This window comes from Cyprinodon tularosa, unplaced genomic scaffold (genome assembly GCF_016077235.1).
Source record: "Cyprinodon tularosa strain WSP-4 unplaced genomic scaffold, ASM1607723v1 ctg2, whole genome shotgun sequence".
NCBI classification, from domain to species: domain Eukaryota; kingdom Metazoa; phylum Chordata; class Actinopteri; order Cyprinodontiformes; family Cyprinodontidae; genus Cyprinodon; species Cyprinodon tularosa.
Genome location: NW_024038733.1, coordinates 3,629,823 through 3,641,920, shown reverse-complemented (window position 1 = coordinate 3,641,920; position 12,098 = coordinate 3,629,823). Strand labels below are relative to the sequence as shown.

At 35.8% G+C, this 12,098-nt stretch overlaps 2 protein-coding genes across 2 annotated transcripts; one reads left to right on the top strand and one right to left on the bottom strand.

Annotated features, from left to right (window-relative positions):
• Positions 1–1,607: 1,607 nt before the first annotated feature.
• Positions 1,608–6,596, bottom strand: ndufa3 (NADH:ubiquinone oxidoreductase subunit A3). Its single transcript, XM_038284197.1, has 4 exons — positions 6,499–6,596; positions 6,168–6,242; positions 1,912–1,989; positions 1,608–1,792 (listed from the first exon to the last, which is right to left on the bottom strand). The coding sequence occupies exons 1-4, from the start codon at positions 6,503–6,505 to the stop codon at positions 1,701–1,703; spliced, it is 252 nt and encodes an 83-aa protein (XP_038140125.1). The 5' UTR covers positions 6,506–6,596; the 3' UTR covers positions 1,608–1,700.
• On the top strand, positions 6,549–11,400 carry tfpt (TCF3 (E2A) fusion partner). The gene is made up of 7 exons (XM_038284196.1): positions 6,549–6,609; positions 6,855–6,956; positions 8,700–8,828; positions 9,068–9,138; positions 9,239–9,308; positions 9,997–10,146; positions 10,912–11,400. Exons 2-7 carry the CDS (start codon positions 6,855–6,857, stop codon positions 10,984–10,986), a joined length of 597 nt encoding a protein of 198 aa, XP_038140124.1. The 5' UTR covers positions 6,549–6,609; the 3' UTR covers positions 10,987–11,400.
• Positions 11,401–12,098: the final 698 nt, after the last annotated feature.

Sequence of the window (12,098 nt, the reverse complement as noted above, 5' to 3'; positions counted from 1 at the left end):
GTCTAAGGAAGTGTTGGTGATGATCTTAAGATGCCTTATTTCAGGATGTTTGAGAATAAAAACTTGCTTTGTGCCAATTGAAATGATTGTTCTTCTCTGCATTCAGTCCCTGTGATCTTTTTAGAGCATCGTAAAGATTTAACATGTAGCACTTAAATGGTTTTTAACAGCAAAAAATGAATCTTGAAAATTATTTGCAGCTTGTGTGAACTTGTAAATATTGTTAAAATGTGTTAGAACTACATAATGCAGCCTGTACTTACTGTAATTAATGTTAGAAGTCTTGGTGCTTTACACAACTGTTTTTAAAAAGATGTCAAGGAATGTACTCTCCCAAAACACAGAATTTACTTTCTAAAAACATACTGGCTTTTCTAGAAATTTCACAAATTTGCTAGGCACTTTCCTTTCATCCATTTTCTCCCACTTATTCCGTCAGGGTCGTGGTGGGGCTGGTGCTTATTTCCAGCAGTCTTAGGGCGAGAGGTGGGGTGCAACCTACTGTAGATGGGTTGCCAGTCTGTCGCAGGGCAACTCAGAGACATGAGACTATGCACACACTCACACCTAAGGATTATTTAGAGATGCCTATTAACCTAACAGTCATGTATATATATATATATATATATATATATATATAATGAATATCCGACCCTTTTCTGTATAATATGTATATAGCTTCCATATTTATTTATTTTATAGCCGCTTACACTGACTCTCTGTTAATATATACCATTTATAGCAATTCTGGATAGGTGTAAACTACATTTCATTGCTTTGTACTTGTGAAGGTTTAATGACAATAAAGTGGAATTCTATTCTAAATTTATATGTATTTATAAATTTACCCACAGTCTGTCTGAAAGGATCCTAAAATGTATGCTAAAATCCCCTACTGTTTGATTTTCTGTTTCCAGCATGGTGTCCTTTGTCAATTTCTAAAATATAATTACAAAAAAGAATCATTAAATAGCCAATATTTAATTATAACTCGTTACTGAAATATATTTCTACACTAAATACAGAGATATAAGACTAGATGGTCAGTGTGTCAATAATTAGATTCAAAACTGTTTTCTAGATATTTTGGGCATCTGATCAGTAAACTCCATTTACTGTGAGTTATAAAACAGTGCTAAAGGTGGTTTCCAATCCAGCACCATCATAAAGCACTTTCCAGTGTACCTAGCAACAGGCCAAACTAAGGCTTTCTAGATTTATAGCATTTTAAGCAACATACTCTGACAAGTAATTCCTTCATTACACAGATCTTAACAAAAAAAAAAAAAGTATTTTAGCCCTTTTCTAAACTGAACCAGTTGAGTAACTGTAGGTCTAGTCTTAAAATACATAAGGAAAACTGTTCCAAGAATAATCAGTTTTTTTTTATTCTTTAAAATGTATTTATCCATTAGAATCTTTAAATACTCAATGAGTTGATCTACTCAGGTTGTAATAAGCTAATTACAGATAAACAAAAGACAATCTGCATATAAAATCAAAGTAAATTCCAATTATACAGACAATTGAGTAACAAAACTCACTTAAAATGCCTTGAAGTAGTCCCACCAAACTCTCAAACACAGAATAAATCATTCTGACAACAGTAGGATTAAATATAATCTTTACTGCAAGACAATTACAACTGGGCAAACTGAAGAGACGCACAAACGAGAGGAACTACAGGCCTTTGACCTGTATTATAACTTTTTAAGCCATTCCAAGCTTCTTCCTTTAGGTTCACATGGATGCGAAGGAACATCGGGCATATTTCCATCATCCCTCACAGGAACTGCAAAGGAATAATTTAGAAACAGACACCTCATTGGTTGATATTCAGATCCCAGGAGTCTGCTCCACAAATCTTAGAAACAGCCTTAGTGAAATGACAAGTGAACCAGGGGAGTTTACCTGGGTAGTTGTATGGCACGACGGAATTCATCATTGCTGTGTATTTGGTGTAGGGGCTGATGAATGGAAGAATGACACCTGAGAGAATAAAGAATATACTTCAGTGTGCACAATATACAAGAACCGCAATGTCAGAAAATAACTACTGATTTCACTATTACTCTGTCTCTAAGGAATCTTAAAGACTTTCACTTTTAGAATAAGGGAAAGTCTTGATCACACCAATAGGAGTGAGCAAACCTAAGCATGCTCAGTGACACTGTTTTTTTTAAGTTGTAAGATTAATTATTCGGTTGAGTTTTATAACTCATATAAACAAACAGACATCTTTTAGGTATCATGAAAGGTGGTCTCTCTGCTTTTATGTTCTTCTCCAACACAAAATCCTGGCCTTTTAGCAGGGGTGTGTAGAAAATCTACTGCAATTTATGATCAAAACCTTACAAGCAGGTTTAATTTGTGTTATTGACCAATAAAACAAAACAGGGTTTATACAGGAATGAGTAAGCGTAATTTAATGCTATTTTAATGCTATTAAAAATCATTTTAATGCCATCAACAAGTACCCATGACTCTCATAAATATATTTATATAACACGGCAAAATCCTTCATCTTTGCCGTCGACAGGCTGCAGCATGTCCCAATACTCCTTGTTTTCCAGACACTTTTGTTGAAATTTGCATTTTCCCCCAATTCTCCTGCTTTTTCTCCGCCTCAAGCTTCTTTTCCAAACGTTCGGCTTTATGATCAACCGGAAGCAGTTCCGCGCAAATATATCATGATATATGTGACGAAATTGTTTCTATAAACATTTAGATTTTTTAAATAAAGCATTTTAAAGGCCATGATAGTCGCATTTAATGAATTTTAATGCCAATTAAGGCCTTAATTTAAAAAATAATAATTTAATGGCTTAATAATTTTTAATGACCCCTGGAAACCCTGCAAAGTTTTTCAGAAGATGGACCAAGTTAATCTTTATAATGACATGAAACTTTATAATAAGCATTTTTACATGATACTATGCAATATTTAGGTTTTCCATTTAAAAAAATAGGTGCTATTAAATAAGTTTGTTTCTGAAACATATTTTATCCTGCATATGCTATGAGAATACACGACTCCACAGCAAATTCTAAAATTAGATTAATACACATGCAAAAGAGAAATGCTGTAAGCAGCAAAACCAACTGTGATTAGAGAAAAGCTGAAAACTAGAAGAGCCCCCGACCACTAAGGGGAGATTATCTACTTTTATGGGAGCAGAACATTACTACCGGTTAATATCTATGGACCAGACTGTTAGCAAAAGCTTAAATAGGATGCCATCTAAGGGACGTCTAGACAGGAGAGGCTAAAGTTTTATTCCGTAAATATTCATAAATGCCTGTGTGTGTGGATCGATAAATAATAAAGACTGCTCAAAAGAATAAACAGAACTCATTCACCAAACAATATAACTTCAATTAAATAAAACTGTCCAATTAGGAACCAACACTGGTTGTCAATGTACTCCACAGGCTGTTGTGCAAATGCAATAGAAAACAGGTGGAAATTATTGACAGTTAGCAAGACACACCCAATAAAGGATTGGTTCTGTAGGTGGGGACCACAGACTACTTCTCAGTACCTATGCTTTCTTGGTCACTTTTGAATGTTGGCGGTTCTTTCATGCTCGTGGCAACATGAGAAAGACTCTACAGCCCACACAAGTGGCTCAGGTAGGGCAGCTCATCCAGGATGCCACATCAATGTGAGCTGTGGCAAGAAGGTTTGTGTCTAGAGGCTGAAGGCACTACCAGGAAACACGGAGGAGCCTGTAGGAGGGAAACAATGAAGAAGCAGGCCGCTACCTCTGCTTTTGTGCAAGGAGTAACGGTAGAAGCACTGCCAGAGCCCTGCAAAATGACCTCCAGCAGACCACAAATGTGCATGTGTCTGCAAAAACGGTTAGAAACCGACTCAATGAGGATGATATGAGGGCCCCACATCCACAGATGGGGGTTGTGCTCTAAGCCCAACACTGTGCACGATGGCTGGCATTTGCTAGAAAACAGCAGGATTGGCAAATCTGCCAAAGGCGCCTTGTACTCTTTATGGATGAAAGCAGGTTCACATTGAGCAAATATGATAGACGTGACGGAGTCTGGAGAAATGGTGGAAATTGATCTGCTGCCTGCAACATCCTACAGCATGACCGGTTCAGCAGTGGATCAATAATGGTGTGAGGTGGCTGCACAGCCCTCCATTTGCTCACCAGAGGTAGCATGACTACCATTAGGTACCGAGGTGAGATCCTCGGACCCCTTTTAAGACCATATGCTGGTGTGGTTGGCCCTGGATTCCTCCTAAAGCTGGACCATGCTGGACTTGATGTGGCTGGAGTGTGTCTGCAGTTCCTGCAAGATGAAGGCATTAAAGCTATGGACTGGCCCACCTGTTGCCCAGACCTGAATCCAACTGAGCCCCTCTGGTACATCATGTCTCGATCCATCCACAAATATCACTTTGTACCACAGACTGTCCAGGAGGTGGCAGATGCCTTACTCCATGTCTGAGGGGAAGTTCCCTCTGGAGACCATCAGCGACCTCATCAGGAGGATGCCCAGGCATGGTGGGGAGGTCACACAGGAACGTGGAGGCCATATGCAATACTGGGCCTCTTTTTTAACCTTTTTAAGGACATTACATCAAAGTTGGATCAGCCAGTAGTGCGTTTATCCACCTTGATTTTGTGTGCGACTCCAAATCCACACATCTATTAGTTAATAAATTAGATTTCCATCTATGATTTGTGTGAAATCTTGTTTTCAGCACATTCAGGCTTATATAGAAAGAAGTATTCAATGAGAGTATTCTTGTGCTTTTCTTAACAAAAAAAAACGTTAGAAAAATAAAGCTTAACGTTGGTGTGATTCAAGTAGAAGCAGGATTGGAAAGATGTGTTATTTGAGTGTTCCCTTTATGTTTTGAGCAGTGTATATTATATAAATATAAAACATTAGAACATAGAACACAACGTCTCGCCATCACCAATAGGAGATTGAAGTTAATGCGGGGTCTATTTATGTACGTGTTTAAAGAAGATTGTAAGTTCTTTTATTCATGATAACTAATTTACTGCAGTTGAGTTTTGTTTGTTCAGTTGTTGAAAATGTGGAAGCAGGATTAAAGATTGTGGGGGAGCAAAATGTTTCTTGTAAACAAAAGAGGGGGCCTAGCAAGAAAAGATTGGATCCAATCAGCAGTCATGACTTGAGTTAACTTGAAGTCTATGCATTGCCACTCCCTCAATGAACTATGCATTATTAATGTTTATTTTGCTTTATTCTTTTTTGTTGTTATTTAAATATTGATGTTTGTAACATTTCCAATGATTATGTCATTTTTGTTATGTAAATGTTGGGGGAAAATTTCTATATTGGCTCTAGAAATCTAGCACAAAATATTGGAAGCACACATTGGAGAACTATGGAAGAGAATTAGGCCCACTTACAAAAAACAAAAAAGTGATTTTTTAATTTTATTTCAGTATAATATGAGAAAATGTCAGATAAATCAAGTTAAATCTCAGAATTCTCTCTTTAAATCTCAGAATTCTCTCACTTCCAATCATAGAAACTCTCACTTCCAATCTCAGAATTCTGACTCTAATATCTCAGATTTCGGACTCTAATATCTCAGATTTCTGACTCTAATATCTCAGATTTCTGACTTTTTTCTCAGAATTCTTACTTTAATCTTAAAATTTTGGATATTTATGTACGGTAGATGTGCACCATGAAGGAAGAGATGTGGGAGCACTCAGCTTCCCTGACAAAGATGTGAGTTGTTTTAGGAGGCCCAGTAACACATTGGTGAACAATGACGAAATTAGGTCCCTGATGATGCTATTTCGTTAATGGAAGGGCAGAAGGTGATTAAAAAAAGAGAGAGAGCTAGTTTAGAATTCAGTCTGAGATTAAAGTCAGAATTCTGAGGTTTTTTCCCACATTAAACTGAAATAATATTTAAAAATCAGTTAACTTTTTTTATATTTGCAGTGGTCCTAATCTTCTTCCGTAGAGAACAGTTAGACTGATGTCAAAATAATTAACTATATACCTGTGCCACTTGATCTCTACTACATCTCCAACAAAATCATCCCTTTAACAATTCTAACGTATGGCTCAAGCTATTTGATTAGTAATCAGTTAAACGTGAACCAACAGATTGTGGTAAGTTAATTCAAAATACCAAGTGAGATCTTGCTTACCTACGATGCCAATTCCACAAGAGGCCACGATAACAGGCTCCTTGTTCCAAGCATTTTTTAGGAAAGCCCCGATTCCTGCATGAAAACCCATAGCAGTGATTAAAAACAAGCCTCGGCTGCCGCATAGTTAGCCACGTTAGCTCATGCTAGCAACATATTCAAGGTCACATTTTCATTTTTTTCTTCAAATGCGTATCGTTGTATTAAAGTTACATTGATATAAGGTTTGCCTGATTTCTAACACTAAATGTTTCACTGGTGGCGACATCGGACACTGTATAACTTAGTCCGACTGTTAACATTTTTAAAACCAGGATAAACAAGCACATACCTGCCATATTGGAGTAGCTTCAGCAGAGCAGAGAGGGTGCTCATGGGAAATGTAGTAGAATACGACGTGACGTATAATTGCTGCGTCAAGCGGACACAAACACAACAATCGGTAAAGAAGCGCAGATTGCCACTATTATTGCTTTAAATTTGGTTAAAATCGAGTATTTTATTCAAAAAGAACTATTAATGAGATATTAAGCTAAAATTTGTGGTTTCTTAAATTAAGAAAAGTTTCAGATAATAAAAAACTGTTGCCGATGTAGGCTAAAAGTCATTCTACACTTAGTACTGTTTTCTTAAAATATTTAGTTCTTAAAAAAATATTTAAAGTCGTATTGATGTTTTTCCTTTTAGATGATGGAAGATTTTTCTGGGTTGGCTCTGCCTCCTCTTTTTGGAGGACACATCCTGGAGGCTGAGCTGGAGCCCGGTGGTGTGGAGCTGGGACCAGGAGAGGTGGGTCAATGATACAAAACCACTACTTGCACCCCATCCGTTGTGGTTGCTTTACACATTATAATATTGATGGATAATATCAGAACGACTTCTAAACATTGTTGAAAGGCAGATGTTGCCGAAGCTTAATCTTGTAAACCAACAGAAGGTAATGGTGAAAGGAGAATAATACATCCATCCAAGTTCTCCCAAGTATTCAGTCAGGGTCATGGTGGAGCCAGTGCCTATCTCCGGGCAGTCTATGGGCGAAAGGTAGGGTATCCAGAACACCCTGGACTGGTCTGCAGTCCAATACATGGCAACGCAGACACATCTATGCACACACGCAGACTCACACTTAAGACAATTTAGAGACGCCAACTAACCTAATAGTAATATGTTTGCATTCTGGGAGGAAGCTGGAGTACCCGGAGAGAACCCATGCATGCACTCATGAGGAGGGCATGCAAACTCCATGCAGAAAGACCCTGGGCCAGAAATCTGACCCAGAATCCTCTTGCAGCAAAGCACCAGTGCTACAAACTGCACCACTGTGCAGCCACAAATGATTCAGATTTTTCAAATTTTATTTCAAATAAAACCTGAAATGTCTAACACAAAAGAACCAATGGACCTGAGCCAATGGAAAAACATATCTTTTCTAGCTGGATGTAAAAGACTGTATACTCTTTGGAGTTTGAATATCATTAAGAGGTTGTTTCAGAATCTAAAAGCAACGTTTGAAATTATGTACCCTCTTGTGTTTTACTGTAAACCTTGGCTACATTAAAAGTATCTGGTAGGATGATCTCAGTTCGCTTCAGGGGTTAAAGTTATACTTGGAAAATTGGAGATCTTTTTCCCGATGAAGGTCATTGGCAGAAATGTTGACTATTAGATTATGTTAAGTTTAACAAAATGGGACAAAAATTATTTTGTTAACTTTGTCCGTCTTCTAAAATACCAACTACCCAACCCTTCCACCACTGTGTTTAACGGCGATGGTGTGTTCAGGGTGTCCATCTGGCAGGTTTTATTCAGTTCTATCTAAATGGAGTTAAATACAAATTCACAACATAGATTTTCTGTCCCTCTGAAACAGTCATATTAATCACGGTTATGCAATTCTTGAAATAATAAATCATCTGGTATCGGAATCATTAACGGCAGGGTACAAACTCAAAAACCAAATGCCATTTGCTGGAAGTTTAATTTACGACATAATTAATACCAAACTGTATAAAAAATATAAAGATTTTCCATTTAAGATGAAAAACCCTTTGTCTAAAATTATGCTTTATCAGGAAATCCTCAAGTTGCATACTTTTAAGTTCATGTTGTTTTAAAGAAACCCCAAACAACCCCTCCTTTTAAACATCTTTTGTTTCCCGATTGATAATCAATTATTCGAAAAAAAGTAGCCAAGAAAATGTATTAATTAGCAAAATAGTCTTAAGTTATCAGTCTGTCTGTCTGTCTGTCTATCTACTCTTTTAAAATGTGCAAAGCATTTTTTTTTCTAAACTCAAAATATTTGTTGAGGAATGTTAATTTCCTAAAAGTATCAATCTATGAAAATGTGTAATTAAATTCATTGATTACTAATCTAATCAACAGCTGCTGCTCTAGTTGGATTAAAACATTCCTAGCTACAAACAGCAGCCTAAGAATGTTGTGCTTGCTTTCAGCTAATGAGCTTTAATGTGTAACTATGTTGTTGGTGCAATACAGTGTCATTTTATTCATTGTGTATTTCTTCTTCAGGTGGAGTTAGACCAGGATCCAGGAGGCAGTGAGCTGCTAGAGAGCACAGCTCAAGAAGATGAAGAAAGAATAGCTCTTATGAAAAGGAAATGTGCTGTGATGGCCAGGAAGTGCTTGGAAATAGAACAGGTGAGCGTAGTGTTTTTGTTGATCACTTTACAACCTTCCTGAATGTATTTCTTTTAAATTATAAATATGTAATAAGGCGGCATTGGTTAATTTTAGCCATAGTTTTGTTTCAAAGTGCGGTATGTGATTTTTTTTTTTTTTTTTTTTTTTTTAAATATATAAACTTCTGTCACATATTATTTTTTTCTGTTTTTCCTTGATGATCCTTTATGACAACTACTGCTATGTGTTGTGTTCAGGTAAACCAGAAAATCCTCAATCGCCTTCATCAAGTCCAAAGGATTACACGACGCTTGAAGAAAGAGAGGCGGTATATGACTTCATGTTGATACCTGAAGGTTTTTTTTTTTTCTTTGTGGTTGAACCTTTCTACCGGAAGGCTTACCTGAAAACTCTGCTGATCTTCAAAGGTTCCTCATGAAAACGCTGGATCACCATGGAGATGATTATAGAAACGCCCAGCTCACCATACTCCTCGAAGTAAGGTTTAGAGATATGAAAATGCTACAGAATTAAATGTAGATTTAATTTAAGAAAACTTTAATCACAATCAAATATGCATACATTTGTGAAATATTGCTGAAATTATAATAATTCAACAAATTTGAGAGACTATAGATTCATGTGATCTTTACTGCACAGTAATTTATTTATATTTTCATTTTAGAAATTATTTTTTCGGTTGTTTTCCCCATAGTATTCTGTTCTGTTCTGTTCTATTCAATTCTATTCTATTCTATTTATTATATTATATTATATTATATTATATTATATTATATTATATTATATTATATTATATTATATTATATTATATTATATTATATTATATTATATTCTTCTATTCTAATAAAAGGTTTTCCTGGTCATCCCCTTACTTAAACTTAAATGATAATTTACCATTCTCTGTATATTTATTTACCAAACCTAATCTGTGACTATATGCGTTTCTCATACTTTATTGGGAAAGCACTAGAATTTCCCTAAAAATTGTCCTGTATGATTAGAATATAACTTCTGTGGCAATTTGAAGCAAAATGTAGCACCATAATTTACATGAAACTATCCCGCTTTGATCATGACAAAACTATAAAGCGTTCTGATGTAATGTGCGTTAAGTAACAACCCTGCTGATAAGCTGTTGATTTTAGAATGTATTTGTTTGCTCCAGGACGAGTCTGGAGCCCACTTGGATTCTGGTGCTGGAGTCGAGGAAGAAAGACTCAATGGTTTCCCTGGTTCCTCTTTGGCTCTACACCATGTAGCCGGGCCAAAGAAGAAGAGGCACAGAATACCCCGAGAAAAGGACAAAGATCAACAGGTTACTGAACAACTATGTGGTGTCAAATTTTGATCACCAGCAGACTGTTTCCTACACCTTTTATGTTTTGTTATTTTTAAGTGATTCAAAGAAGGGAAATACCTCCTCAGCCTTTTACCCATTTCAGCAAAGGAAAAATATTCAAATACATCCATCCGTCAGTATCCACTTATTAGAAATGCATTAACTCATTTTTTTCCGATCTAATTGATACTAATACCTGGGTGAGCACATTGGTCGACACCGATCTGACTCAATCGTTGGAAAAAATTAACCGTATTTCTTCCCATTTAAGTTTACCGGATTGGATGTTCTATAACTGGTAACAAATTGCAGATATACAATCCAGCTAATTAGTCAATATCGAAGCTGATATCTAATCCAGGTATTTAATTGGCGCATCTCTACTACTTATCCTTGCAGGGTAGCAACATAGAACAGAAAACTATTCACAGGCATATTAATTCCTAAGGACAGTTAGAAGAAACCAATAATATAATAGTCAGGTTTTCAGAAAATGGGAATAACCCATATTACAGAGAGAACCCATGCATGGGTAGAACAAGCAGACTTCGTTCAGGTAGGCGTGTGGAACCAGGAAAACATCCGAAAACATCTAGAATGCTGGTCCTTGAGGACTTGAAGCAGACATCACTGGATTAACTTTGCTGTTAAAAAAAATGCATAAAGTTTCACTATGAGTTTAAACAAATGAGAGTTAAAACATATAATTTGATCAATAAATACATTTTCCTTCTGTTTTAGGTTGATCCCGACATGTCTGTGTTGTCAGAGACTCCGTTTGGAGAAATGCCCAGCCCAACATCTTTGTCACACTAACTGGTGTTCTGGACATTTTTCTTCACCTATTTATTGGATGAAGTTGTTTTTCCAAAGTCTAACTTTGCACGTTTTTTTTTTTTTATTATTTTTCCTTGAATAAACCAGACAAATGGACAAAAGAATAAAATGACAAGTGATAAATTTATTTAATTAGAAACAGTGATTAAAACATATTGTGCCTTTTGCTTATTGGTGATTGAGATTTTTTTTTTTTAAATGACATCTTAACTGTTGAAATTACTCATTTTAGTTTGATAAATGTTAAAGCAAATGATGCAAATTCATCTGATTTGTTGTTCTACAATATTCAATGTTTAAGGTAAAGGGTAAACTTAAGATGATGCTCCTTTTATGTATGGTTAGCTCTGAAAATGATGGATTTTGAAAATAAAGAAAATCCCTTCAAGCTTAGTGGTTTCCTTCATTTGGGAGATCTATCCTTTCTACAGGTGAGCACCTAATGCAGAACTCTACTCTTTGTAGGAAACTGCCTCAGATTCAGCAGGTAGGATTCTTATTCTGGATTGCTTTTCTTAGAGGAGGTGTGTCAAAATATATTGTTCAATGAATCGATAAGAACATCAAGCAAACGAACATGTGCAAGATCCACCTATTCCAAAAGTACAAAGCTGAAATCTTTTAAGATTTTTTTTTAAACTTAAAAAAGTGAATTCCTGGAATTTAAATATAATTTACCCAATGATTTCTTATGTCCAAATGTCAAGGGCAAAGTTTTTGATGCATGCTCAAATAAAGTAATTGAAAATATGTATTATTTTAGCGTTAGAAAAACCGATTACAAACATTACAAGATTAATACATAGTAACTTTCACAAGTTTAGTTGTAGACATTAAAAATCCAATAAAACAATTAGAAGGGATTAAAAACACTTGTTTCAACCTAGGTAAACAAGTACTAAATTTTTGAGTAGATTAAATCAAATTAGGAGCCTTATGAAAACATTTAAATTTTTTGTAACACATATATGCAAACAAAGTACTTCCCCAGTATTACTATGTTATTAATTAGGAATTCTGTTTTACTCCAAAAGTCCTGTGTGGCACTTCTAAGAAAGAAATTATGTGACTTTTTCTCTTCATCCTCACCT